At 36.6% G+C, this 25979-nt stretch overlaps 3 protein-coding genes across 6 annotated transcripts; all 3 read left to right on the forward strand.

The window, feature by feature from the left end:
- The first annotated feature begins 597 nt into the window (after positions 1-597).
- Positions 598-1741, forward strand: LOC113398576 (B-cell receptor-associated protein 31-like). The gene has a single exon (XM_026637378.2). The coding sequence runs from the start codon at positions 661-663 to the stop codon at positions 1288-1290; it is 630 nt and encodes a 209-aa protein (XP_026493163.1). The 5' UTR covers positions 598-660; the 3' UTR covers positions 1291-1741.
- A 916-nt stretch (positions 1742-2657) lies between these two features.
- On the forward strand, positions 2658-16014 carry LOC113398598 (uncharacterized protein). Of its 4 annotated transcripts, XM_026637406.2 has the most exons (30): positions 2660-2833; positions 3323-3481; positions 3714-3951; positions 4033-4062; positions 4399-4633; positions 4717-4877; positions 5079-5221; positions 5389-5512; positions 6422-6571; positions 7633-7722; positions 7821-7946; positions 8029-8106; positions 8343-8508; positions 8588-8797; positions 8874-9043; positions 9423-9518; positions 10188-10322; positions 10506-10727; positions 10847-10953; positions 11036-11198; positions 11678-11849; positions 12690-12819; positions 12963-13064; positions 13334-13539; positions 13617-13755; positions 14201-14328; positions 14627-14757; positions 14832-14918; positions 15026-15248; positions 15322-16012. In XM_026637406.2, exons 1-30 carry the CDS (start codon positions 2798-2800, stop codon positions 15431-15433), a joined length of 4269 nt encoding a protein of 1422 aa, XP_026493191.1. In that variant the 5' UTR covers positions 2660-2797; the 3' UTR covers positions 15434-16012. The 4 variants fall into 4 exon arrangements, with proteins under 4 accessions (XP_064072976.1, XP_026493191.1, XP_064072977.1 ...); XM_064216906.1 differs by lacking the exon at positions 9423-9518 and having other exon boundaries at positions 2658-2833; positions 15322-16014; XM_064216907.1 differs by lacking the exon at positions 6422-6571 and having other exon boundaries at positions 2661-2833.
- A 2048-nt stretch (positions 16015-18062) lies between these two features.
- Positions 18063-25742, forward strand: LOC113398741 (reticulocyte-binding protein homolog 1-like). Its single transcript, XM_064216962.1, has 7 exons — positions 18063-18342; positions 18695-19675; positions 19752-20676; positions 20752-21881; positions 21980-22091; positions 22228-22361; positions 23934-25742. The coding sequence occupies exons 1-7, from the start codon at positions 18201-18203 to the stop codon at positions 25736-25738; spliced, it is 5229 nt and encodes a 1742-aa protein (XP_064073032.1). The 5' UTR covers positions 18063-18200; the 3' UTR covers positions 25739-25742.
- The last annotated feature ends 237 nt before the right edge of the window (positions 25743-25979 follow it).

Consider the following 25979-nt stretch of genomic DNA (forward strand, 5'->3'; position numbering starts at 1 on the left):
AACCTTGCCTTATTGCTTCCTCTGGTGACACAAGGGCTGGTTCGTTTTTTGCACAGAGGATTGGAGTTCCAATTCTACGGGAATATACTGCTGCATTCTGGCCACCATTCCATGCTGTCATTTTTGTATGTATTTGAGGACTAAATGTAATTATTCTTTTGTAAATAATTAGCATTATTTTTATTATATTAAGTTCAAGGAATGTTTAATTGGAATTGTAGAGCTATTGAAGAAAAATGTATTGGAGGGAATTTTTTTGCACGTAGGGATGTGAGCAATGAGCATATACTGACGGCAACACTGTATTGTGTTTTATTTTTATTCCTAATATAAATACATATATAATATATATTTTATATTCCTAGCTCCTCCGTGTGATCTGTCTTTATACTTATAGTTTATTTTCATTAGGTTTTAGCGAGTTACGAAGCAACTTTGTGCATAAAAATTTAAATTCAATACATGCAGAATATACAACAATTTAGCTGTGTCTTAATTTTATTAAGTGAACTTAATTGACATCGTTAATAATTTCTTTTTTTGCATTTTTGCAATAAATGCTCCTTTGATCGGAAAGACGATATCTATTTTATACTGATATAGGATCAATCACTTCAATTAGTGCAAAAATCGGAAGCCGGCCGGTGAAGAAAATTCATCATGTCTATTCAATGGACATTTATTGCTGGATATTTATACGTAGAGATCTTTCTCGTTATTATTATGATATCACCCATATTTAGTCCGAGAAAATGGTATCGTTTCTTTCGATCACGGTTATTTTCAATATTTCAAGAGCGAACCGCTATGTATTTCTACGGTCTATTGGGTATCTTGAGTCTGTTTTTATTTGATTCTATCAGAGAAATGAGAAAATATTCTATTTCAAGCGAACCTGGTCATAATCAGCTAGCTAGTGAAATGAAGGGGAATGTAAAATTATTTAGATCTCAAAGAAACTTCTACATAACTGGTTTTGCTATATTCTTATCATTTGTCATCAGAAGATTAGTTACAATGATCATAATACAGTATGAATTACAATTAAAGGCTGAAGCGATAATAAGAAAAGCTGAAGACACTGTTAATTTTGCTAAGACTACAGTAATAAAACAGAACATTCAAGATGACACTCAAAATTATGATGAAATAAAGAGTAAGTTAAATGAAACTGAGAATTTGTTGGAAAATCAAAAAGCTAGGATCAAGGACCTGGAAGAAGAAGCAACTGTATGGAGACTTAAATATGAGGAGGCAATAAATAGCTCCCGGGCACAAGGTGATAATTAAACATTTATAAAATGGATATGCTAGTCTAGGTGCTGTACTGTCCTTGTAAGGATAAGATTGAAATTGTGATATGGAATTAATTTACTCATTTATGTTTTGGAAGTTATTTATAATGATATATTGCGCTTGAAAGTTGCATTGTGTATAAAAAAATATTCTTATGTTTTATATGTGGTTGAAAAATTGAAAATATATTTATATACCTACAAATCTTATAGTGTAGTATTTCTGTTACATTTTTAAAATTAACAATCTAAAATATATGTCTTATATTTAATATTCTTTAAGTACTTAATATAATTTATAATTGTTGCATTTAATATGATTCATGTCCTAATCAAGTAATCAGGCATTAATTATATCAGTGAAAATATCTGAAATTATGATAATTGTTTGTAATTATTTTTAACGCTGCACATAGATATTGACAATATGGTATTACATAATTAAACAGATAAAGGGTTTTTTTTTTTATTGTTGATGAAAATACTACAGCCAACCACTATTTAAGTGGTTAACCTTCTCCTTAAAAAAGATGGCTTTAGCCCAAAAATGACAAATTTATAGGCTGTCCCATTACTTTTTTTCATTTATGAGACATTACATTACTACGGATTACTCAAGAAAATTGTAGATTTTTCATATGTCATAAATGCTGTGTATGAATAAGAGCATTGATTTCTCATCTATCTCCGATAGGCAGCACTTGCAAAGTTTAGATTTGGATCTATATTGAGATTTTCTCCCTCACAGCAAATAATATGGCAATGTGTGAAATAAGGATGGTAAGGTGGTATGACTATAAATATATAAAATTTGCATGAATTGATAAACGTTTTGTTACAACCACATAAAGTTAAATTTTATTATTGAGTGATATTAAGGTGTTGTACTTAGGGATAACGCAATTTTCAAGTTAATCCATAGTTAATATGCCAATCGGATAGTGGAATATGTATTAGTATTTTATTTGTTGCAAGGCAACGATGTTTTAAAAACATCAGCTTACAATTTGGAGTTTTGTTTGATGATGTGGTGTACATATTAGATGTCTCAATAGGCTATTTGACTCTTTTTTAAAATCTATTTTATATTATTTAGTAGAGGTTCAGAAACCCAGTAAAATTTGTGTTTTTTAATTCTAGTACATATTTGCTGTAAAATATCAAATTAAAAATTCAATATTTAAATAGCGCGCGAAAACGCTACTTTGACAATATGGTGCTGCAATGGGGTCGGTGACGTCTCTTTGTTGTATTCACGATTATTTTTGTCTGTAGCCATATTGACAGCTCTCAGTTGTCAATGTCAAATTTTGATTTATGATATTAAAATTGTATTATTATTAAAACTGTAATTTTTTTTCTATTCATCGACAAAGGAAAATAATATTTTCTTTACGCATATTCAGTAGCCGGTAAAAAAGATACTGATAGAAGTTTTTTTTTTTAATTACTCAAAGTTTACTGTTGTAAAAGCGTTGTATACCGTTAGGTATACCTTATTTATGAATGTGGGAATCTTTAACAGAGTCAACAGCAAAGTAAGTTTTTCTATTGTATGTGAGGTGTAAAATTATATAAAAAACGAATCCGAAGTGTAAGACGTCTGAGTCATCGTTGATTGTAATTAGAAATATATAATATAAAAAAAGAAAGTTCAAACTTTTCATTTATTCCTTCACCTTATGTGTTTACATTCGAGTTTATTTAAAAACTGATGTCTCTTTAATGTGTTGATAAAATGTTCTTTAGAACCTATACCCTTTACCAATCTAAAGAGTAAATATAAACAAACCTTAGATCTGTGTATTCCTTGCGATTTGCTCATAGCTCTTAGATTATGCACTTCAGACAGTTTTTGAATAATATCTCTTACACTATCTCAGTACACAACTTATATCAACTATAGAATTTATTTCTAAAGTTCCAATAACATATCACTCCAACCATTTTCACAAATCTGTAATGAATATCACAGAGTTGAATACACTATACTTATTTTCTCTGATCCCATCGACTATGATATGCAGATTAAGGAGGGTGACGGAATGTATTCCGAATGGAACTCTCTGCCATTGGAAGGTGGAGGGCATGGAGTGCTTGGAGCAGTGGGTGGCCGTGATGTTGTCTTAGCAGTTGTGCAACAATTAGCCTCACACCAACCGAGTCCACTTACTACTGACAGTGAGGTGATTATTATTTAATTAAGAAGTATGAAGCAGATAAATCCTGCAAAACACCATATTATATTGATCAAAAACAATTTGTACATGTGTAATATGAGTAATTGTAGTCATATGAATGATGAATGTACCAATAGGTATATTATACAGAATAACTTTATATTTAACAGAAATTTTTAAATATTAATATAAATTTCTATTAATGATATTTCAAAATTATCTTTGTATTGTTTTCAAGGTTGAGTGGGTGCTAGAAGTGATTCGTTATGGGCTATCATTGCCTCTAACAGAGCATGAAGCACTTCGAGATTGTGTTCGTGTTTGCTGTTCTTGGCTGTCAGCATTGCTGCCGCCTGCTGCCCCTGCGCAACCTCCGCCTCCAGCTGTACCTCCACCCTTGGCTGCTGAGCCTCATAGATATGCCAATAAAATCCTAAATCATCTGCATAACTTATTTGTTCCACGGCCAAATGAAAGTAAGTATTTTACAAATGCTACAAAACTAATTATATTTAATATGTATATATGTCATTAATTAATTATTTATTTTTTACAAGCATTGGCATTTATATACCAAATGGAATTAGGTAAGTCAAATAGGGGGTAATAATGTAAAAGTAACTTCTCTAAACTTATCTAAAAGAGAAGTTTACCTTAAGTGTATCTTAATCCACCACATTGAGTACAATGTTTATGGTGGCTTACAATGTTTTCTTTCACCAATCACACCAAGAAAACTTATTAATTCAAATTAAGCTCATAAAATTCAGCTGTGCTTGCCTAGATTGGAATCTGTGATTATCTCTATTAAGATTAATGTATAATACAGAGCTATCATGGAAAATTTTAAATATACAAATACAAATGAATTAAAAGTAATAATTGTATTATGCTGGAAATTTAAATGATTGCCCGTTTTGCAGGTGGCAATCTCATAAGCAAACAAGCCGTGCTCTGTCATCGGGTCCTTCGACTGGCGCGTTCGTTAGCCGATAGTGCCTCGCTTGGCCCACGTGAGTGGAGATCGCTGCTCCTTCTACTGTTGGCCGCTGCAGCGGCTCTACTAGCGCCACCCGCACCTCTTTACGGCGCCGCGGAGCAACTTTGCGAACGAGTGCTCTGCGTGCTCTTTGAAGTGTGGATACTTGCATGTCACAGGTGATCAGCACGAATAAGGAGTGATATTGACTAGGTTTTCCTATTCGATATGAGATAGAATAAGTAAACGTGTTCCTCGTCAGATGCTTCCCGTCGCCGGCGCTGTGGCGCACGCTGCGCGAGCAGTGCGTGCGCTGGCGGCACCGCGCGCCGCTCACGGAGCAGTGGGCGCGCGTGTCGCTGTGCCTCACGGCGCGCTTGCTCGCCCACATGTACGGCCCGCTCTACCCCGCCATGCCCATCGGTCGGTACACTCTCTATCTGTCTCTTTCTTCGACTACTCAGTATTTTATTTCGCATTTTATTCATAGTAGCCCATATTCATTTTATTACAAGTTTTTAAAATAGATAATGATTCATTGCAACTCTTTAAAATAAGTTAACTTGCAAAAGTTTATTTATGAAAAGGTTAATTTGAACTTTTATAATGTTAAAAATTATGTAGGTGAAGAAGATGCAAATTTGGTACCCGCGGATATGAGCGCCGAGGCGGTAACGCAGAGCTGGTACCGCATGCTGCACACCATCGGCAACCCCGTCGACCTCACCAAGCCGCATCTCATCAGCCACACTCCGGAGTTCCTGCAGGTAACATCATGTACAACTGTTATTAGTTTAAAAGAAGAAACAAACAAAAAAGTGAGTGAAGTAAATATTTCATTGCTGAGTCAGAAAATAATATAACAACCTCGGTGGTACTTTTGGGACAGCTTAACATTTATGTATCATATATCTCAGAAGTGTATATCCAACAGTATTGGATGACGGCGGAAGAGGGTCGTGAGGGTCGAGAGGGTCGCGAGGCATGGGTGGGCTCGCTCGCTCACATCTTCCACCGCGCGATGCTGGGTGTGGCCGCGCACGTCGATGCCTTCCTCGGTGAGAGCTATATTATTCTCTGGTCAGATTGGCATGGATAGTGTGTACAGTACTAGTGAAATTTGGAGGTTTTTTTTGTTTATAACAATAGTCAATACATGCAGATTAAATTTAATATATTTATTTTACAATGAAATAAATTACAATAAATTAATAATAATAATATTGTACTAAGTTTAAATTTTGTAAACATTTATTCTGTTCAAAGATTTTTTTCTTAAGTCAGTTCTTTTCTTGATCATCGTGTCGGTTTATTTTTTGATTTACTTATAATTAATCTGGTTTTAAATAAAGAACACGCTAATTATATACCATAGATTCTAGGGTGTTTGTAGTGTAGCTTAATTTATGAGTATTACCTACTTCTAATTTCAATTTCCTTGTATGGGTTTTAATTTCATATTAGTATAATATTGGTTGTTTTTTTATGCTCATTTGATATAATATGCTTTGGGTTTCCAGGGATGATTGAATTTGAGTTACTAATATTTATTTACAAAATTAACAGTTGACTGTTAAAGTTTATGAACAAAAATAACATGTTATATTTGCAATATAATAAATTTTTGTATATTCTGTTCAGTTCGCAAACTTTTTCAGTTTACTCTCCCTATATTTTACTATTAATCTGTATACCAAAGCACACTATTGACCCTTGACTCGTTCTTGGATTGATCTCGAGAGTCATATGTTTACTTTTGCTGAAGCGCATTTACTAGATTTTGTTTAAAAATTATCCATTATTATAGAGCTCCATTATCAAAGCTCCAATAGAAAAAGCACATATATAAAGTAAAAGTAAATGTACGGCCTCGAAACGTCAACGTCACGTCGCGGAAGTGGTGTGATACGGAGTGCGAGCACGGGCTCCGTATCGTGGCACGTCACGCGAGCGGTGCGGGTGGACAGGGCGCAGCACGGCGCGCTGGAGCGTGCAGGGCGCGGGGGCGGGCGCGGGCGCGGGCGCGGGGGACGAGGGCGACGTCACGCCGCCGGCGCACCGCCGCCTCGCCAAGTCCTTCAGCGCGGCGCGCCCGCGCGACAAGCCGCTCGACAAAAGTATGACGTCTCGATGTTCTCGTTCGTACATGCAATCATTTCATACAAACGCGACTGCCCGTCGAGATGACGACAGAACATTTTGTATATACTTAGTTAATAATTACTTCTTGAGAGTTCTGTATTATTTCATTCGAGTACTTGTACGTCATATAATTTATACGACTGCATTACGGCTATCGCCAAACCTTGACTATAATGATTTAAAAAATTAGTTAGAAACACGTCCCTAATATAATATGTAATATATAATTTACTATTGTAGTCGATTGCACATGTGCATGACTATCACTTGATAAAAACTAAAAACATTATAATGAAGCAGATGATAATAGGTTGAACATAACGGCCGTAGGTTTGCCAAGTCACAAATCGAATAGCCGACCAGGCCACCGAGCTTAGCCAGTAAATTAGTATTATTCAGAGCTTTGTTTTGTCGTAGTCAAATTGTTCTTTAACGTAAGCTTTCTTGATTATTTACTAGAAAATGGAATGTACATTTTTCCTTAAAATTTAGTTGTATAAGTCTGAGGCAAAACTTAGCCTATGTTAAAAGTACATATAACTGAAGCTAGATAGGTCGGACATAGCTCACAAAAAAAGGCTAACTATCCGGCTTTATTCGGACACCTGGCAACCCAAACTATAGAATTATACAACATGTTAGCGTTGCTTAGTAAATTAATCTGTCATTATCTGCTCAATTATAAGTACTACTTCGCAGTATTTGTTTTGTAGTGTTTGATATTTTTAAATACTATATTTAATATCCAAAAAAGGGAATGTGCTTTTTTTTTTTAGGTCGATTTTATTTCTTTAATTGTAAATTTATTGTACAGATGTAGTTAGATATAATTTGCACTCAACTTTTTGCTTTTATTTTGCATTTTTAAACTCACCCTTATTTAACTTATTCCAAGTTTATTAATAATTTATCCTTTAACTTGTAGCTTTTAGTGCACATTATGATATAATTTTAGAATATTCGTATTTCGCAATGTACATATCTTATTTAGTGTAATAAATTTTACTTTTGAATTTATTAAAATTGGATATTTTAGGTACACCACGGTCGTCCCTAATAGGTTTGACAAGCAGTCGACCTTCAAGCGTTGTTCCAAGTACTCCGCCGAATTCGATCACATCCCAAGGTATATACTTCCTCAATCGATTCCTATAAAAATATTTATAAGTAGTTTCTTATTTACGTAATTAAAGTTCATTACTTAATAAAAAATTAAAATTTCAGTAGGCGAAATAGAAAAGCCGCCATTGACGCCATTGCGTCCAAAAGTCAATTCTATATTCCATCTTTTTGGCGAATGGCTTTTCGAAGCTGCTCTCGTGGGAACGACGCCGGCGAACAGCAATCAACGTAAGTTATTTTAACGAACTACTTTTCAATACACGACATATTTTAAACATAAACGTATAACTTTTTTTAACTGTTATTTCAGAAAAAGCTGACGGCACGCCACCTCCGCCTTCCCTTTCAGACGCGACGCAAAAATTGAACATGCTGAGCTACCAAGCAGGTTCGAAACATTTTCTTAATCAAATTTAATTTATTTTAGAGAGCAAATGACGTAATGGTCCTCATGCGAGGCGGCTCACCACTCGTTGCAACGTACATATGAGATCTAAGTTTTTAAGGATAATTTAGGCTCGTAAAAACCTGGCGTCCTATAAATCGGAACACAGCAGTAATGTACTTGGTGCTAGATTAAATGACGAACAGGCGAATGGTTCTGATATGGCGCGTGTCGGGCAGGCCGCGCCGTGGCGCTGGGCACGCTGTGCCGCGTGATCTGCTCCAAGCAGTGCCGCGAGGAGGTGCTGGCGCCGTACCTGGCGCGCACGTACGCGGCGCTGCAGCGCGGCCTGCGCGACCCCGCCACCGCCGCCGCCGTCGTGCTGGACGCCGCCGACGTCTTCAGGTGCCGAGCCCGCCCGCGGCCTTTGGCGCCCGGCGAAACTGCACGGCATTCATTATCTTTATTCAATTCGATTGCGCAGACTCGACTTGGACGGCGTGCTAGTTCTAGTGCCGGACTTCATAACGGCTCTAGATCGCATCCTTTCCGAGCGAGAACCGAAATTGGAGTGCGGCTCGATCGACAAGCGCGAGCTGCGCAAGGCCGCCATCAGCCTCCTCCTGTCCCTGGTAGCTTTTCCCTACCACTACAGAGGACTGGCCGTACCGGAGTTTCCGGGATGCAACGAGTAGTGAGTACGATCACGATCGCTAGTGAGCGGTTCTCTCGAACGCAGTGTAGTGACGCACGACGCGTGTCGGTCGCAGCGCGGGCGTGACGCTGGGCGAGTACGCGCGCGGGCGCCTGTCGCAGGTGTGCGTGTCGGCCGTGCAGGCGGAGAGCTCGGAGGCGCTGGCCGTGCCGCTGCTCAGCGCGCTGTACCTGTGCGTGCGCCACAACGCCGCGCACACGCACGACCACGCGCCCGACGCCAAGGGTAACGACTCAACGCCCCGGTGCACAGCACAGCACAGCACGGCACGGCACATCACATCACATCAGCGATACACATCGGAACTGTTACACACATGTATCCACATTTCGATCGTTCAATAACGCACGAGCTATATTTTAATTTGCCTTACCCGCTGATAATATTACAGTAAAAATATATCAATTTGAAACGCTTTATTTGATTAACGACATAGTGATAGACAACTATAGCCGAAACAGTTAATTGTGAACAACCAAAAACCTCTTGTCTGAATTACTCCGGACTGAAAACACTTAATGCGGAATGATTATGTACCCATTAAGCGGTCGTGAGAAGAGAGCCCAATTAGCATTAAAACCCCATCACATTGGGGGTGTTTTAGCGCGGTCGGATAGCAGCGGGCCAGTAAGTGCAGACAGCTCTCAAGATGACTTCGCTGCAGACGTTAGGGAGCTTGATCCGTCTTCGCCCTTTTTTGGTAATTTAAACATTGTTTTTCCTTATGTAAGGATATATGAATTAATAATAAATAATATGTGACCATAGATATAATAATCGAAGTTTTTCATTAATTACTTACAACTTATTTATAATCTGTATTTTTTTTAATACAACCATAAACAAATTATTAAAATACACGATTTGTATGCTTTACACTTTATTTTCTGTTGTTACGGCTTGCTCGACATTCTTTTTTGTTTTCATCTCAACATCGTAAAGTATAATAATGTATTTCATTGTTGTATTTTCAGTAAATTAGTGGAAATCATTCTCTTGGAAAGCTTAGTACCTATTTTGATACTTTGTATAAAAATAAATACAATGACAATTAGTTTGATAGTTTCCTATATTTTTAATTTTATCTTTTATTTTAGGTCTACTTGTAAATTTAAGCTAAAGTTGCTTGCCTTGGGTGTTCTGAAGGATATATTAAGTATTATTCACAAACGAAGGCACGCCTTTCACGTTAACTTTTCGGCGTGCATTTGTATGAGTGACGTAGCGTGTTTACACGTCTTTATGACTGATTTCGAAGACAGCAAAAAAAAAAATGTTAGGTCATATACTTTTATCGAATGATAATATACATTTATATTGAATATGATGATATGTCCATACGCCTTTACATTTGGAATTAATCATATAGGATCGGCGCTAGTCGTCCGCGCTACCTACTTGGTCTGTCACCGTCTGATCTCGTCGTGGAAAGGTGACCTGCAAGTGTCGCTCGCCGCTCTCGAACTGCTCTCTGGACTCGCTAAGTTGCATTCTTCGAAACCGGGTCAGTTGCTCGTCATACTTTTGCATTATTTGCATACATTCGGTGAAATCATTAATAACGTATATTTTTCCATTGATTGCACGCCGTCTAGAATTCATGATCGGTAAGATTTATACGTTCTATTGGTACCGAGCTGTCGAACGGTGTTCAGTACGAAGTTGGCCAACGGATCGCTTCCCGCAGAGGCGGCCGAGCGCAAGCGCGCCGTGCGCTGGATCTGCGACTACATCGGCGTGCAGTGCGGGCGGCCGCCGCAGGCGCACTCGCGCGACCTGCACTCGTGCGTGGTGGCCGCCTACACGTGCCTGGCGGCCTGGCTGTGCGCGCCGCTGCTGGCCGACGCCGACTGCCTGGCCGCGCTGCTCGAGGTCGTCGAGCTCGGCATCTCCGGCTCCAAGAGCCAGGGTAACTTGACACTTCATGCGATGAATGCGACAAGTTCTCGCAACGTTTTTGCCTAAAATGTTGCCTATTTAGGTTGCATTGCTTGATAAGCTTCTTATTCAGAGATATGATTTTTAAAGGTAAACCTGGCGAGCCGCCTAAGATGAAGGATGAAAAGGAGCTGAAACCTGTCTCGATGAGAGTGAGAGACGCCGCCGAGTCGTTACTGATGCTGATTTTGGAACAGGTGACTCGAGACAGCTCATTAATGATTCTCCCTCTGATGGGAAGTTGTCTACATATGTCATCTCGTTTATCACATCGTGCAGGTTGGTAACAACGACGGAGGCAAATGGTGTAGGTTGGACGAACGCTGGCTAGCCGCATTGGGTCACGGAAAATTGCGACATTTCGTCGTCGATGGGAACACAATACTCTCGTTGTTGGAGGAGCCCCTCGCGAATAGTCAGGAACCACAACCTACGATCGTTGGTAAGCCTTTTTGCATGTTATGTATAGAGACCTGACATCGATCAGTATTATCTTAACTAATATATGTTGTTTTTTTTTATAGTTGCGTTGTTTTTGTACTTAGTATAACAACCGTTATTTCAAAATATTTAAACTTAATACGCAGATAAAACGCGTGGATTTTAATTTTCTATTATTTATACAAAGTGCCTCCTCTTCAGCATTGACTTGTGTATACTACTAGACAAGCTGTTCAAAAATAAATACAAAATAAATTAGTTACTAGCCAAAAATAATTATTAAATCATGTAAACAAAGTCTTTTTACGAATTTTTTTGTTCAGTGGGTACTAACCAAAACAGTCCGAATTTATTATGGATACAAATAAATTGCCGCTCGCAACAACCGTGAGCTCCTGTCGCTCGCTCGCACATGACTCAATGAGTTGCGGTCAATCGCACTGCATATAATCGAATATACATATAAGTCTATGCCGTCAGCTATAATCCGCTGCGGCTGGGGTCGCTTCGCGTGGTCGCTGAGCAGCCGCGGCGCGCCGCGCTGCGCCACCCGCGGCGCGGCGGCGTGCGCGCGCCCCGTGCCCATGCTGGAGCCGCCGCCCCGCGCGCCGCCCGCCTGCCGCGCGCTGCCCGCCGCGCCGCCCTGCGCCGTGTACGTACACGCACGAACGCACACGCACACACGCGCACGCACACGCGACGGAACGATTCTGGCTCTTCCTGATAGTCTATAATAATATTAAGGAGCTGAAGAGTTTGTTTGATAATACCGTGATGTACCTAAAACAGCACCTTAATATACTTAAACCTTTGAGAAATCAAATATTTTCATCTTTTACGCGAACGAACTTGTAGGGGTACTAGTCCCTAGCTTACTTGTTGTTACTATTCGTAGATATTTCTTGAGTAAAAGAACATTTTCTTGCTGGTCGGATCGGAATGATTTTATTTTAAAAATGTGTCGATATATATACAAAAACTAGGAATAATATTATCCAATGAAATAATTACAGTGCATATTCATAAATTCTTTCGTCCAAAGAAAACGCTTACTTTTCTACTAATAGAAAGTTACACAATTTACAATGATAAAAATAATGATTCAGCCAATTAAAAGTTATACATTACAATTGAAAATATTTTGGAAATTAAACTACGAATTAAATGTTCGATTTTTCGACCAATGACGACGCCGCAATTTCGTATGTTCATTTCGTGTGTTGACACGAAAATCCGATAGAGCGCGCTGGGTAAGCGCCGTATGCGCTTGCCGATTTTGGCGTAGTATAAATAGCTCCCGAATTTGGTTTTTAATTTAGTCGGAGCGCGTCTCTGGACGTCGACGCATGTATGAACAATAATGTAGAATGCAATTCCTACAAACTCAAGGGCAAAAGCTAGTCATGATATAAAAATTGTAACGAATCCAAGATTCGTGTCGATTTGATATGAATTAAACGCGGATGATAACTAAAAGTGTACGTAATTTCAGCGATGCGGCGTTCCCAACTCTAGACGCCGTTTTACGGCAGCTTAACGACCCCGAGGCGACCACTCTCTTTAAGCTACTGGAGCAGCAGGCCGCTATTGAGAAAAAAGTCAGAGAAAGTGAGGACAATGTTGTGAGTTCGCTTTATTCCTTTTTTCGGTTCGGTTTTCGAAACTGCTAGGACTGTGTCTTTTATATTTTTAATGATATGATTCAAAACAACAGTGGGATATCACTGATTCATAATGTGCTAGATTACTTCATTTTTATGTCCAGGTACCAGAAGAATACGTTCCACCCGATCCGGTCACAGAGTTCCAAACCGCGAGGCTGTTTCTTTCACATTTTGGATACTTGAATATTGGTGGAGATAAGAAGGTAAATATTTTTCTTTTGTGTATTCGTACACATCATTATAATTATAGACATAAAGTGAAACTGTTTGAGATTGTATTTTAGTGAAAAAATTGTGAAGGAGTATTTACTTAGTGTTAATACTTAACACACACACATAGTGAAGCGTCTTGTAGAATTTTCTTCACTGTCAATCAATTGTAACAACATTGTAGTCTTTGAGCAGTTTAAGAAATCCGAATTCGTCAGCATCCATAGTGATAGTTTAAAAGGAATGACGTCGGCTGTCGCAGGGCGGGCCGGCGCGGCTGTGCGCGCTGGACGCGCGCGCCGAGGGGCTGTCGGCGGCGCTGCGGCGCCTGGACGCCACGGGCAGCCGCGCCGCGCTCACCGTGCACGTGTTCTACGCGCGCGCCGGCCAGACCCGCGCCACCGACATCGTGGCCAACGCCGCGCAGCACGGCGCCGTCTCTCCCGCCTTCGTGCGGATGCTGCGCGGGTACGTTCGCGAGGGCCTCGTAGTTTGATGAGCCGGTGTGTCGGAACCTTATTTGAATCGTTGGTGTCGATGCGCAGATTGGGCACGCCGGTGCGCGTGCGCGGGCACGCGGGCTGGAGCGGCCACGTGCGCAGCAGCTACGACGCGCAGCCGCCGCGCGACGAACCGCCGCCGCCGGAGCCGCTGACGCCCAGTGTCTACGATGGCAGGGAGCAGGTGCGTATACGGCAACTTTGTAAGAACTATACGGGTATAGAGAACGATCGTGTTCGTATGAATACTCTTTATTATAAAGCTATTAATATATATATTAATAAAGCGTTTTATTTTATTTGGTGGTAGGGCTTTGTGCAAGCCTGTCTGGGCAGGTACCACCTACTCTTCAGATATTCTACCGCCAAACAGCAGTACTCAGTACTGTTGTGTTTCGGTTTAATGGGTAGTGTAACTGCAGGCACAAGGGACACAACATCTTAGTTTCCAAGGTTGGTGGCGCATAGGCGGTGTAAGGAATAGTTAATTTTTCTTACAGCGTCACTGTCTATAGGCGGTGGTGACCACTTGCCATCGGGTGGCCGTCTATTTGCCCGTCCGCCTATCTACATAAAAAAAATAAAAGTTTTATATGGATTATACATGTGAATTATTTTATATGTGCCAGGTCCTGTACTGGTCAGATTCGACGGATGAAATAGCATTCGTGGTGCCGTCGGGATACGAACTGAGCGAAACCGACGATCAAAGCGACAGCATGAAGTCCGACGTCGATGGCTCCTGCTGCTCGGTCAAGTAAATATAGTTTAGATTTGATCGATTGATTATACGAATTTGATTGTAATTTTTAATCATATAAATACATTACAAAAAAGCTAACAGTTAATCTGGGGTCCTAAAATAACAGTTTTGTGCAGAGATCCTCGAAATTATAACTCTCGAATAAATTTACTATGCCTCTTTATTTTAAAATTTGATTCGACGAAAGATAACTTCTAAAGTATTATTTACCAGTTCACTTTTTAAATAAAAGGAACATCATATTAAAGATGTGGAATTTTGTGTCATTATCGACAATCGTCAACCCCGACAGCCGCGGCTCGTGGTGGGACGTGTCGGGCGAGCGCGACGACCGGCGCGAGCGGCCCGACAAGACGCGCGCGCTGTCGCTGGAGCTCGAGCGCCCCGCGCCCGCCGCGCCCGCGCCGCCGCCGCCGCTCTCCGGTGAGCCGCCACACCGCGTCACCGTTGCGGGTCGCATGTGCACCTGATGATCTATCTGTACGTTTTCATTGTAGGTAGTGGAAGGAGAAACAGAGATTTTACGCCGAAGATTCTCATCATTTGGTTGGAAGATTTCGAGGACCATCTGAATCTGCCGATAGGTAATCATCATTTTCATACGCTTATCGACCGATAAACGCTCTATGGGTGCCTCCCGCTCCGTCCGAAAGGAACGACATACGAGAGAATGATACGTCGGTGCCTCCAGACGACCTGGTGCGCTACTGCGAGACGGGCGTGCCGTGGCGGCGGCACGAGAGCAGCGCGCTGTGCGTGAGCAGCGCGCGCGGCGGGCTGGCGCGCGTGCGCGTGCGCGCGGGCGGCGCGGGCGTGCTGGCGGACGGCGCGCTGCTGGCGCCGCGCCTGCTGCCGGCCGCGCTGCGTCGCGCCGCCTGCTTCCTGGCGCGCCGAGCGCGGCTCAACACCGACCTGTGAGTGCCGCCTCGAGCTGGCGTGACTCGACACACGGACGCAATATTGACCTCCACGCGTTTCCTGTTTCAGATACCAACCTCCGCACGTCCGAAGACGACATCTCATACAGGATATTGCGCAGCAGTATAAGAAGGATTTGACCGAACCGGAACTATTGGAATCTTTATTCAAAGCGCCGTAATGCTTCGATATTATTCTGATGTTATGGTTTATGAAAGATTCGGAGACGAGAATACAATGGAATAAATCATTACCGTTGTTTATACGTCCTTATGTATACGGATGGAATTTCCATTTCTATTATTTTAACAGTATTTTACCCTCATTGCTAAATTCTATGCTCTGCTTTTAAAGCGTGGCAACTTAATTAATAAATAATAAACATAAGGAAAAAAATACACATACAAAATCATTATACAACTGAAATTAAATTTGGTGATACAATTGACAAAATACGTAACAATGCACCAGAAAAAAATCTCACTAAATTTTAACAGACTGTTCACCGTAAAGACACCATAAACGTAATACTGATTCACTTCACAGCAAAAAAAATCACCATAATGTGTAATATTTTTCAGATCAAGTATTAGCATATTACTATAGATCTGCAAATATTGTTTTTTAAATTATAATCGTAATTTTAAGACTGAATCTAATTTAGATGTTAGTGAAATTATTAAATTTAAAAATATAACATTCCAATATGTAGATATATAAGTATTACATTATTTTTTTTTTTAAATAAATCATTTGCAATTGTATTTATTTAAAGCCTATTTATTAAATGTTTTAAATGTAATTATTGTTTTTTTATTAATATCCTATTCTGTCGGAAATCGAGGTAGTAGATAAAATGTGTGAATCTCAATCTTAAAGGAACGCCCAGTTGACTTCCACTAAATTAAATTCACATTTCATCCCGCGCTTTACCGCAATCGACAAGTTGCGGTTGTCGGGACGGAGGACGAATGTCAATAGTGAGTGAGTCGCCTCCGACGACATAATATTAGAACATCTCATCGCAATAGATCGTTACAATGGAAACACATTGTAATGATGAGATGTTCTATTTTATACATGTATGTTCTTTTCCTAGTCGGTAGAAATAAAGATTAGCTGTAATTTAAATTCTCATTTTTATAAAAATAACAGACATCGTCTTCATTTTACATAGAAAGTATGTGCAGTATTTTAATCTGCAAGTAAATGATAAGTAATAATAAAGTATTTACTATTATACATTAATACACGCGACCAGTCAATTTTTTTATATACCAAATACTAAATCCAGATATGTCCAAAACTTTTATTCTCAGAGCTTGTAAATTGTGCAATATATATATTGTCAATATTGATTTAATGTTAAAAAATGCAATAATTTGTAAATTGTAGTTAACTAAGTAAATTCAATTCTCAAATTGTAATTATCATAATTTCATATGAAAGTTTATAATTTGATTGAAAACTTTGGACGTTTGAGGTGTCCTGTGGATTTGTTCGTTTTTAGGTTATTTTCCTTTGAATCCAGTTATCCCCTCATATTTTTGTGTGGTGGTGATTATTTGTAACTTCGAGTAGGTGAGTGAACCTTGGTATATTGTTGGCCAATACGGCCATGGATGGAGATGAGCGATTGAAGCCCCCCGATAACGGGGTGGTGTGTACGAATGTGAGTCTTCTTTTGTAGTTCATATAATGAAATATATTTCATTTCATGACTTAAAATTTTAGTCTTTTTTTTCCTTTACACTTGTAGTTAGATTTTTTTTCCCTACTAATATTTTCCATTTCCTACTAATAAATTTATTTTTATTTTTTGTATGATACCGTTGTCTTGTGATGTCTGTGTCGTCATTTTATGTTATCTGTTTTAGGTGTCCTGGAACAAATCCCTGACATTTTTCAAAGCTAAACACCGAACACTTTCCCTGCGTGTTACTTTCATATAATGTCGTAATTGGCCAAATACGTCTCACAAACAAGAGATGTGAATTCCATTAAAGAGGAAAAAAAAGAAAAAGTTTATAATTGCGTTAAATCTATCCTAACAATGATTAATTTACAGTACCTAATTTTATATAACTAAACAATTTTTTCTTAATATTTGTGTTTGCTTGAATTTTTATTTATCTATTTAATTTTTTTCGAATTTATATTAACTTGTGCTTTTCGCACTTTTAATACTATATTGTTTACTAATGGATAATTAATTGGATTATGTGTTTGTTGTGTTCATTATTGTGTTATTGTACACTTTCCTAAATAATAATTAAATAAATAAATTATAATAGTTTTCTATGACGTAGGTACCAAGCAAAATGACGACGATGTCCTGACCGATATCGGTCACGGCGCCCATTTTCAAGAAAGATTAGCTAACTGCTCAGGACATTATATACATTACAGTATTATGTCAAATGTATGCATGCACTCTCTATATCATCACTCGCGATCAGTCGGGACATCTATCTGACACGACAAAAGTGTACAGGTACCAATGACTATGTGGTTTCCGAGTGTTTACACCGCCAACTTCTAAACTTGGGCTGAAAAATCTAGTAAAATTTTATCGGTCCGACCCGGTATTTGACTGCTAAATCTGCACCTTTGTGCCATTAAGGCAGTATGGAATGTAGCTACATACATCCTTATGGAACCTCGTATTATTCAAGTAAACTTCTAAGATTGTTTGCAAAGTTTATGAAATGCCTTAAAAGTCATATTCTATAAAACCTTTACAGATTATAATAATTAGAGAACTATAAAAATTTAACATTCTACATTTGATTATGTTGTCAAAAATTCAAATTCGATAAACATGTTCATTTAAAATTTACAATTTTGTAGACGATTTAGGCATTTGTGTTTTATAGAAATATTTTATATTTTCGCTAAAACTAACATATTATGTTTTTTTTTTTCGTTAAATCTATGTGTTCACAGTCATGTTAATAAATCGTGTTAAAGAAGAAGACGAAAGTGTCAACGAGAACGGTACCGTTGATAAAGGCCACAATTTGGAAGAATATCAGACAGCAAATGAACTGTACGACATTATGACCCAAAATAATCCTCATAATTTGAACGGTTAGCACAAATTGTATTTATAGGTTCTTTATAAATCGAGCTGTATATTAACTGAGGACATAATTAAAATCGATTCTCAATTGGGGTTCGATTTTATTTTGGTCTCCAGGCAATATAAAATAATAAAACTGATTCTGTAGATTGGAGGAGAACAGCACCAACAACAACTAATAAAAGACAATGAGATATAGAAATAGTTAATTAGTAATTTTTAATTATTTGCTGTATTCCTGACATCCCGCTAACATACATCTAAAGCTTTATCACTCAACTAAGACACGGAACTAAGAGATTATAATACTAATTTATTTCTATTTTGTTAAATTGATTTGAATAGTAAAATTATTTACAGTGTTGAAAAGTGAAGCACGCGATTTAGTTATTCTATATGAAAATATAGATGTGGGTACAAAACTGATATCCAGCACCATTAATAAAGCATCAAATCAATATGTAGAAACAGTAATATACAATGATGATCCTGACTCTGAAGATTCTGATGTTTGTGAACTTTATAGCAATGAGGATTTAAAAAATATATTTGCTATAAACAATGAGAGAATAGATCTTTTGAGTAACATACCTTCATTTGAAAATTCACTTTGCCAAAAATTTGGTAATCAACACATGAAAACATCAAATTTTTCTAATGAATACGAAAAACATTTTCTATTTAATGATCCATTTATTAAAGAACAATTACAAAGCTTACATGCAATGACTGCTTCTAAACAGTCCGATAGTGCAGTTCTTCCTATGTCATTATTAGATTACATTTGTTGTAAACGCGTCGAAGAAAACTATAACTTTTATATGGACAATATAATCAATTATGTTCAAAATACCATAGAACAGTTAAAGCGTATAAGTAACGGGGATTACTTAACTGACAGAGTAAAAGAGAAGTGGAGAGAAGTTAAAGAAGAATTTATCAATAAAACAAATAAAAATAATAAACATATACCTTTATCAAGTACCGACAATAGCCCATTGCCAATTGTGGGAAAATGTAGCGACCAAGTATTCTTTACTTGGGATGAAATAGTACATTCAGAAATGGATATTAGATGTCTGTCAAAAATATTGGAGAAAAAAATAATTGTAGAAATACCAAAATTATTATGCGGTTCTTACAAGCTATTTACCAAGCGTTGTACGGATAATCTCACTTTAAGTTGCAAAAGAACAAACAATCGCGTCACTCATGTGATTAGAGAAAAATCAAGTGTGGATATCTTGGTAAATTTACAACGATCTGAGACTGGGCACATGAATCGTAATATTAATTCCGTTATAGTTTTGCAATCAATTAGACCATCTCTTGCAAGAAAAGGTAAATATGAGTACACGTTACGTAGAAAAGTTGTTAACATAAAAGGGTATTTATATTTAATTTTGCATATTTTCAGAATCTCGTGTACACAACTATGTTGCCTTACGTCTTAAGGAAATAGAAAGTAACAAAGAAGAAAATCTAAAAATTATTGAGTTAGATGATAATGATAATTCCATCATCCAAGAAAATGACAGAGTAAAGAATGCGAGAAACATCAATACAGAATTAGACTACGTATTTTCTTCACGTAATGATAGCAAGTTCAAATCAGATATGAGGTGTTCTTTAACACCTTCTGATGAGCTAGGTCGTGCTATGCATCGATTAAATATACAATCTTCAGTGTTAGAAGAGAACGAAGATCATTCCATTAAGAAAAAAAGGTCTCCTACGAGAATTAGAATAAAATCACCGTATGAAAATAAATCATTTGTTTTAGATGAGAGAAAGAGAAAGAGACTCTTAGAAATCCGAGAAAGAAGAGAAAAGAAAAAGTTAGCTATGAATGAAAGTTGCAAAATAACGAAACACAAATTTGTTAAAGGTGCTGTAATGGCCCAATCTTCGAATTCTGTTACAAAATTATCGATTACAAATAAATCTTTTTATAATTCAATATATGGACATAATAATATTGCAAATAAAAATTTTAATAAAAATGTTATTAATGAGCAAGAAAAAGACCCTAATCTAACCTTAGACATTGAAGAATGTCATGAAGAATATAAAAAAGCACAATCCACACTATCATTAGGTAAAAATGGTCAAAAATATATTAATCGAAGTTACTATTTAGATGATGCAGATACAGAAATAATGTACTTACAAATGAAACAAAATAATGATGAAGATGATACAATTGAAATTTTAACACCATCTACATCGGTATTATCAAGTGATGTTGGTGCTAAGCTTTCTGGGTTTAGAAATTTTATAAATCTATCTACAACAGACTTTAGCGGCACGGATACTACATCAAGCTTACACCAAAATACTTTGTAAGTAAAATATTTACTTGTGTTTTGAATATTTTTTGTTATAGTATACATTTTAACAACTTGTTTTATTAATAGACTCGAAAATTCACCTGAATATGTGAATAAACAAAATAGTTGCCAGTTATCACCACATTTTACGGAAGTGTTAGTACCCAGTAATACACCAAAACAAAATGATAGTAATAGAATTGAAAAGTGTAAAAATATTACTATGTCTGTTGAGTGTAGAAAAAGTATCGATAAAATATATGATTTGATGAAAAAAATAACTGTGTCTCCAATATCACTTGAAAACAAACAAAATGACATTCAAATTATGAATAATATTCAAGAAAAAGAAGTGATATCTGAAGGTATGGAAAATGTTACAATACAAGAAAATGAAAGTGGAACTAGTTTTAAACTTCAGTTCACGTCTTCTAATCCCAGTAGTTTTGGAAACGAAAATAGAAATTATGTATTTGAAGCACAAAGAAAATTTCCAACCAAGAAAACTGAAACTAGTGCTACGATTGTTCCTAAAGTGGTTATTAGTTCAAAATTTCAAACTGATAAGGTGGAGCAAATAGATCATAAAACAAAGAAAGTAAACAAAAAGGTTGACTCTAAACTTGCTGATAATCCTTTAAGAGCTATTTCTCAATTACTCCATGAATTTGATAGTGTCCAAAAAACAAGATATAAAAATGGTAAAGAAGTCAAGTCACTTAAAAAGAATGACAATATTACCGCCACGTCACGTCGGTTTGGATTAAAAGTAGCATCATGTGAGGAAAAAAATATAAAGCGCAGTGAGCAAGGCAATTCTCGTTTTTTTAAACCACTTAGTCCGACAAAAGATTTGACAATATCTCATCTAAAGCCAGGAGAAGAAAAAACTGTGCATAAAAAGAAATTAGCCGATATTATTGATGAAGTTAAGGAAATGAGAGGAGAGGCTGTACGAGGTCCTTCAAAACGACCGATTTTATCCTCCAGAATAGACAATTTAGCGCAGCCGAAGAGATCTTATGTTAAAGCTCATCATGACGATTTTCAAAATAGATATAGTAGAAATACAATACCTAAAGTACAAAAGTCACCAATAGCTTCCGTATTAGTTCACGAAAAACCTAAGAGAACAAATTACAAAAATAAACACAGAGAGGGTATCGAAATAGAACAAAGACTAACAAAAGAAATAAAAAAAAATGGACCATCTTTAGGTGCGTAAAGGTGAATTTTTCCCTAAAGTCATACATATCTTATCATGATCACTATAAAACTTTTAATGAGTACTTTGATAATTATGACATTATTACAGAGAAACCTCGACGAGCACACTATAAGAGTCCAGTGAGAAATGAAAAAAGCCCAACGATGTCAGCGAATAGATTACCTAATAACTGTAACGATAAAAATGCTACTAATTTATTGTAAGAAATCTGCTTATAGGATTTTTAATTTCAATACTACATACCTACTCAAAGTAGCAGTCAAATACAAAATTAAAAGGAATTCTTTATCATGAACACTGGTTGAGCAAGTGTTAATATACATATTTTATTTTAGAAATAAAAACATGGTAGCTGTGGAAACATATGTAAAAAGTCATTTTGAACGAGTTTTATCAACACGAAATCAAGGCAATAAAAACATTGTACATAAGTCTCGAGTTCCTCTGATACCTCTTGATATTGATATTGGTAAGTAACTCTTAACTTTGGCGTATTGATACAATATTTTTACACAAACTCTAGCCAGTGTTTATACCCGACAAACGAAAAGCAATGTTCATCTTATAATTGTATGTCCTAAAATCTTCTGTACATTTAATTTGCGTTACAGGTGTAGTGGGAAGAAATTGATTAAATAAAACTAAAGTTCAATAAAATTATTGCAACAAACTCTATATATTTTTTCATGAACACCACCATCATTAAATTATTCATATCATGATGTAAGTGACATAATGTTTTTGCCGGGTTATTTATTTTCAACCTATCAAAAGATCCAATTAGAAAAAACAAAATGATATTATATCCAAAGACTATTATATACATATATATCAGATTCTTTGGCTGAAAACTTAATTTAACGTATTTAACGTAACTTTAATACAATTTTTTTAAAGAATTAAATAAACCTTCATGTATAAAAACGTTACTTACTACTCCAACTCTTTGAAAGAATAAATTTTGATTGGGTTCCTCCCAAGAATTGTCGAAATTAATAAAAAGTTGTGCTGACAAATAAAAAACAGCTAATAACATTAATTATTATATATTATACCGTGAGAATATATTATTGATAAAAAAACTAGTTAGTATTCGTTGCTGTTTGTTGTTTTCACTATGTTGTTCTTTGTTCTTCAATATAAACATTTCCATGTAGACCCTTATTCTATCCACATGAAGCTAGTTAATTAGTCTTTTACGGGAACAAATTAAGATATTAATGTCTTTGATAAGGCATCAGTATTCAGTATTTAACAGTACTTAACAGTGCACCAATATATGTTTATATAGAACATTAAAACATGACCAAGAATGGACACTTTTTCTGATAAAGACACATTTGTTTCTCGTATAAATATTTTTTACTTCATTAGTTCATCTCATCTCTCAGTCGAAGGACGTCCACTGCTGGACATAGGCCTCCCCCAAAGATCGCCACAACGACCGGTCTTGTGCAGCCCGCAATCAACGGCTTCCCGCGACCGTGAAGGTCGTCGGACCACCTTGTGGGGGGCCTACCCACGCTGCGTCATTAGTTACGTTAACAGAAATTATAGTATACTCAGCCTCCGACAAGATTTTAAATAAATAAATAAAATTAACGGAATAATTCTCTACATGAGAGGGAGAGATATCCATTCGAAAAAGATTTCCATATAAACTTCTTCTTCAGTCTTCGTTAGGTTGAACAAAATCTTTAATGTCTAATGAACTCTTTGTCTTCAATGAGCTAACTTATTTGCGAAGTGCGAAGGTGTGCAGCAGTTAAAACACACTCAAATATTGGTTCAGATGATTTAAGTAAAGTTTTTACATTGCTCCAATACTTCAAATATTGACTGTGTCGTTGGTCTAGTAGGCCACTAATTCTCAGTATCTGGGTTCAAATCCCAGGTCGGGCTGTGATAAAGACTGCACCTCTGTTTGCTAATTTTAGTTGGGTGATTTCCCTTAAGATTGATCACTTCTTACATTAATAAATAGTATTTATCATTCCAACCATAATTTTAATTATATTCTTTTCTGATTTTTGTTCTACAGCGTCCTTGACATCATCTCCTATTGAAGAAGAATCTACAAGTCTTGGAAATAAATTGCATAAAATGGTAAATGCTAAGATAATTCCGCATTCACTGGTTTTGCCCCCTTTTTCTGAATATAAGGAGAATCCATCTGAAACAGATAAGGATGAAAAGGTGGAGTCAGTTGAGCACTTATCAAAACGGAGCACAACAATATCAACCGATTATCTTGTTGATATATTTGAAGACAAAAATATCGTTACAGCTGTGGAGTGTGTTTCGAAAGAATATAACAATGTTAAAATAGATCAAACTAAAAATGACGATGTTAACATCCAGAGTTCGGAAGAACGTAACTCATACAATGTTTTACAAAAACTAGAAAATGCCTTATATCGTCAAATGTCTAATGGAACGTTTCAAAAACGGTTGAGGTTAAAAAATTTGACTTTAACGCCTAAACAATCTATGCAGCAGGTATTTCTTCTACACTCTGGGGACGCAGGCTCTTTAATTGTAAAGTCAAAAATATCGCAAAAACTAAACTTCTCTCAAACTGACATTATACCAAAATTCGATATGCTTCCCGTTGTATCCCCTGATTCAATAAATATTTTACCTATGCAAATAGCAACCGTAGGTTATGTTTTCCCCTCATATAATTTTTTTAAAAATAAATTAAGTAGTAAAAGTAATATTTTGGAAAATAAAGATTTTGCAACTAGTTTGCAAATAACAACGTCTAAAAATAATAGTTGGGTGGACAAAAGTGTTGACTTTTATAAGGAAAATAATGAACGACAAAGCTTGAAACAGAATACTGATCAAGGTATTGATTCGTGTAATGTTAACATGGGATGTTCAAAAGAATCTTCTAATTTGCTAAATGAGAATACCGGACAGCCAGAAATTAAGCAAAAAGGTGATAAAATCGAATCTGATGATGTAAGAACAAAAAATTGCGACAGTATTAATAATTCCACGTCGCTGGATTTACTTGTACGGCTTTTAAATGAAATTAAAAAGATAACTACTTGCCAATCAAATTTGGTTACAGCCGTGAACGACAACGACACGTGTGGCGATAACAAAGAACTAAAAATAATTCTTAACAAAGCAGGTGCCCTAGACAATTCTTTAGATCAAAGTGTAAAAGATTCTATTTCTATTTCTTCTCTTGAAAATCAACGTTATATACACCCCAGCAATTTTTCATTGTATTTGCAATCCAATGTTGATGATTACTTACATAAATATAAATTCACTCAAGATATTAAAAACAACAATGTGAATGATATTCAAGCTCTGCTCGTTGATAAAGAAATAAATGTTCAAAAGTCACTTAAACAAATCATGCACACATTTACAGATGTTCCATCTCGATTTTTTCCTAGTAAAGTTAATCGTAGTACCCATATAAGTTCTTTAATTGCTATGGTTAACAAGACATCTATTGAGACTGTATGTTCATTTTCTGATTGCCACGTATTGTATTCAAATTCTACATTTAATAATATTAAAACTTGGCCGTATGTAAACAAAACTCAATCACTCACCTCATCAATATGTAAGAGAGAAAAATTAGAAGAAAATATTAAAAAAACAAATAAAACGAAGAATATTCTGCAAGCGTCTCGCGTACAAGTAATCCCTAACAAGAAAACTAGTCCGGAAGCAAATATACATGATAAAAGTTTTAATACGCTTCAAGAATTCAATCCTCTGCTAAGAATGAAAAGAGATGTGTTGGTTACAGTATATTCAATCCTTGTGTTTACTGTTTTCGCTGCCTTAACGATTCCCGATATTATATCTCATTCGTGAATTTATAATACACGTACACATTTTTGTTTTGAAATATAATTTAATTATTTAATTCTTCTTTTATTGTTAATTTGTTTGTTAGCAATTGCATATTTACTATTTTATCTAAAATACTCTACTTGCTTCGCTTTATATTGATAAATATTTTAAATATTACCTTAAAGTAGAATTTGAAAGCTATCTTTCGGTAACTTTTTAATTTACGTTAAATCGCCTCAAATCGTTGCTTAAAACATAAACA

The sequence above is a fragment of the Vanessa tameamea genome, chromosome 14, assembly GCF_037043105.1.
Source record: "Vanessa tameamea isolate UH-Manoa-2023 chromosome 14, ilVanTame1 primary haplotype, whole genome shotgun sequence".
Classification (NCBI taxonomy): domain Eukaryota; kingdom Metazoa; phylum Arthropoda; class Insecta; order Lepidoptera; family Nymphalidae; genus Vanessa; species Vanessa tameamea.

Bases quoted from the DNA above. Each gene is read 5' to 3' on its own strand.
- LOC113398598 (XM_026637406.2), top strand. From the start codon at position 2,798: ATGAATGTGGGAATCTTTAACAGAGTCAACAGCAAA. The intron at 6,572-7,632 runs GTATGACGTCTC...TGGATATTTTAG, and splicing joins CGACAAGCCGCTCGACAAAA to GTACACCACGGTCGTCCCTA. The intron at 13,756-14,200 runs GTGCGTATACGG...TATATGTGCCAG, and splicing joins TCTACGATGGCAGGGAGCAG to GTCCTGTACTGGTCAGATTC.
- LOC113398576 (XM_026637378.2), top strand. From the start codon at position 661: ATGTCTATTCAATGGACATTTATTGCTGGATATTTATACGTAGAGATC.
- LOC113398741 (XM_064216962.1), top strand. From the start codon at position 18,201: ATGTTAATAAATCGTGTTAAAGAAGAAGACGAAAGTGTCAACGAGAAC. The intron at 22,092-22,227 runs GTAAGAAATCTG...ATTTTATTTTAG, and splicing joins AAAAATGCTACTAATTTATT to AAATAAAAACATGGTAGCTG. The intron at 22,362-23,933 runs GTAAGTAACTCT...TTTGTTCTACAG, and splicing joins ACCTCTTGATATTGATATTG to CGTCCTTGACATCATCTCCT.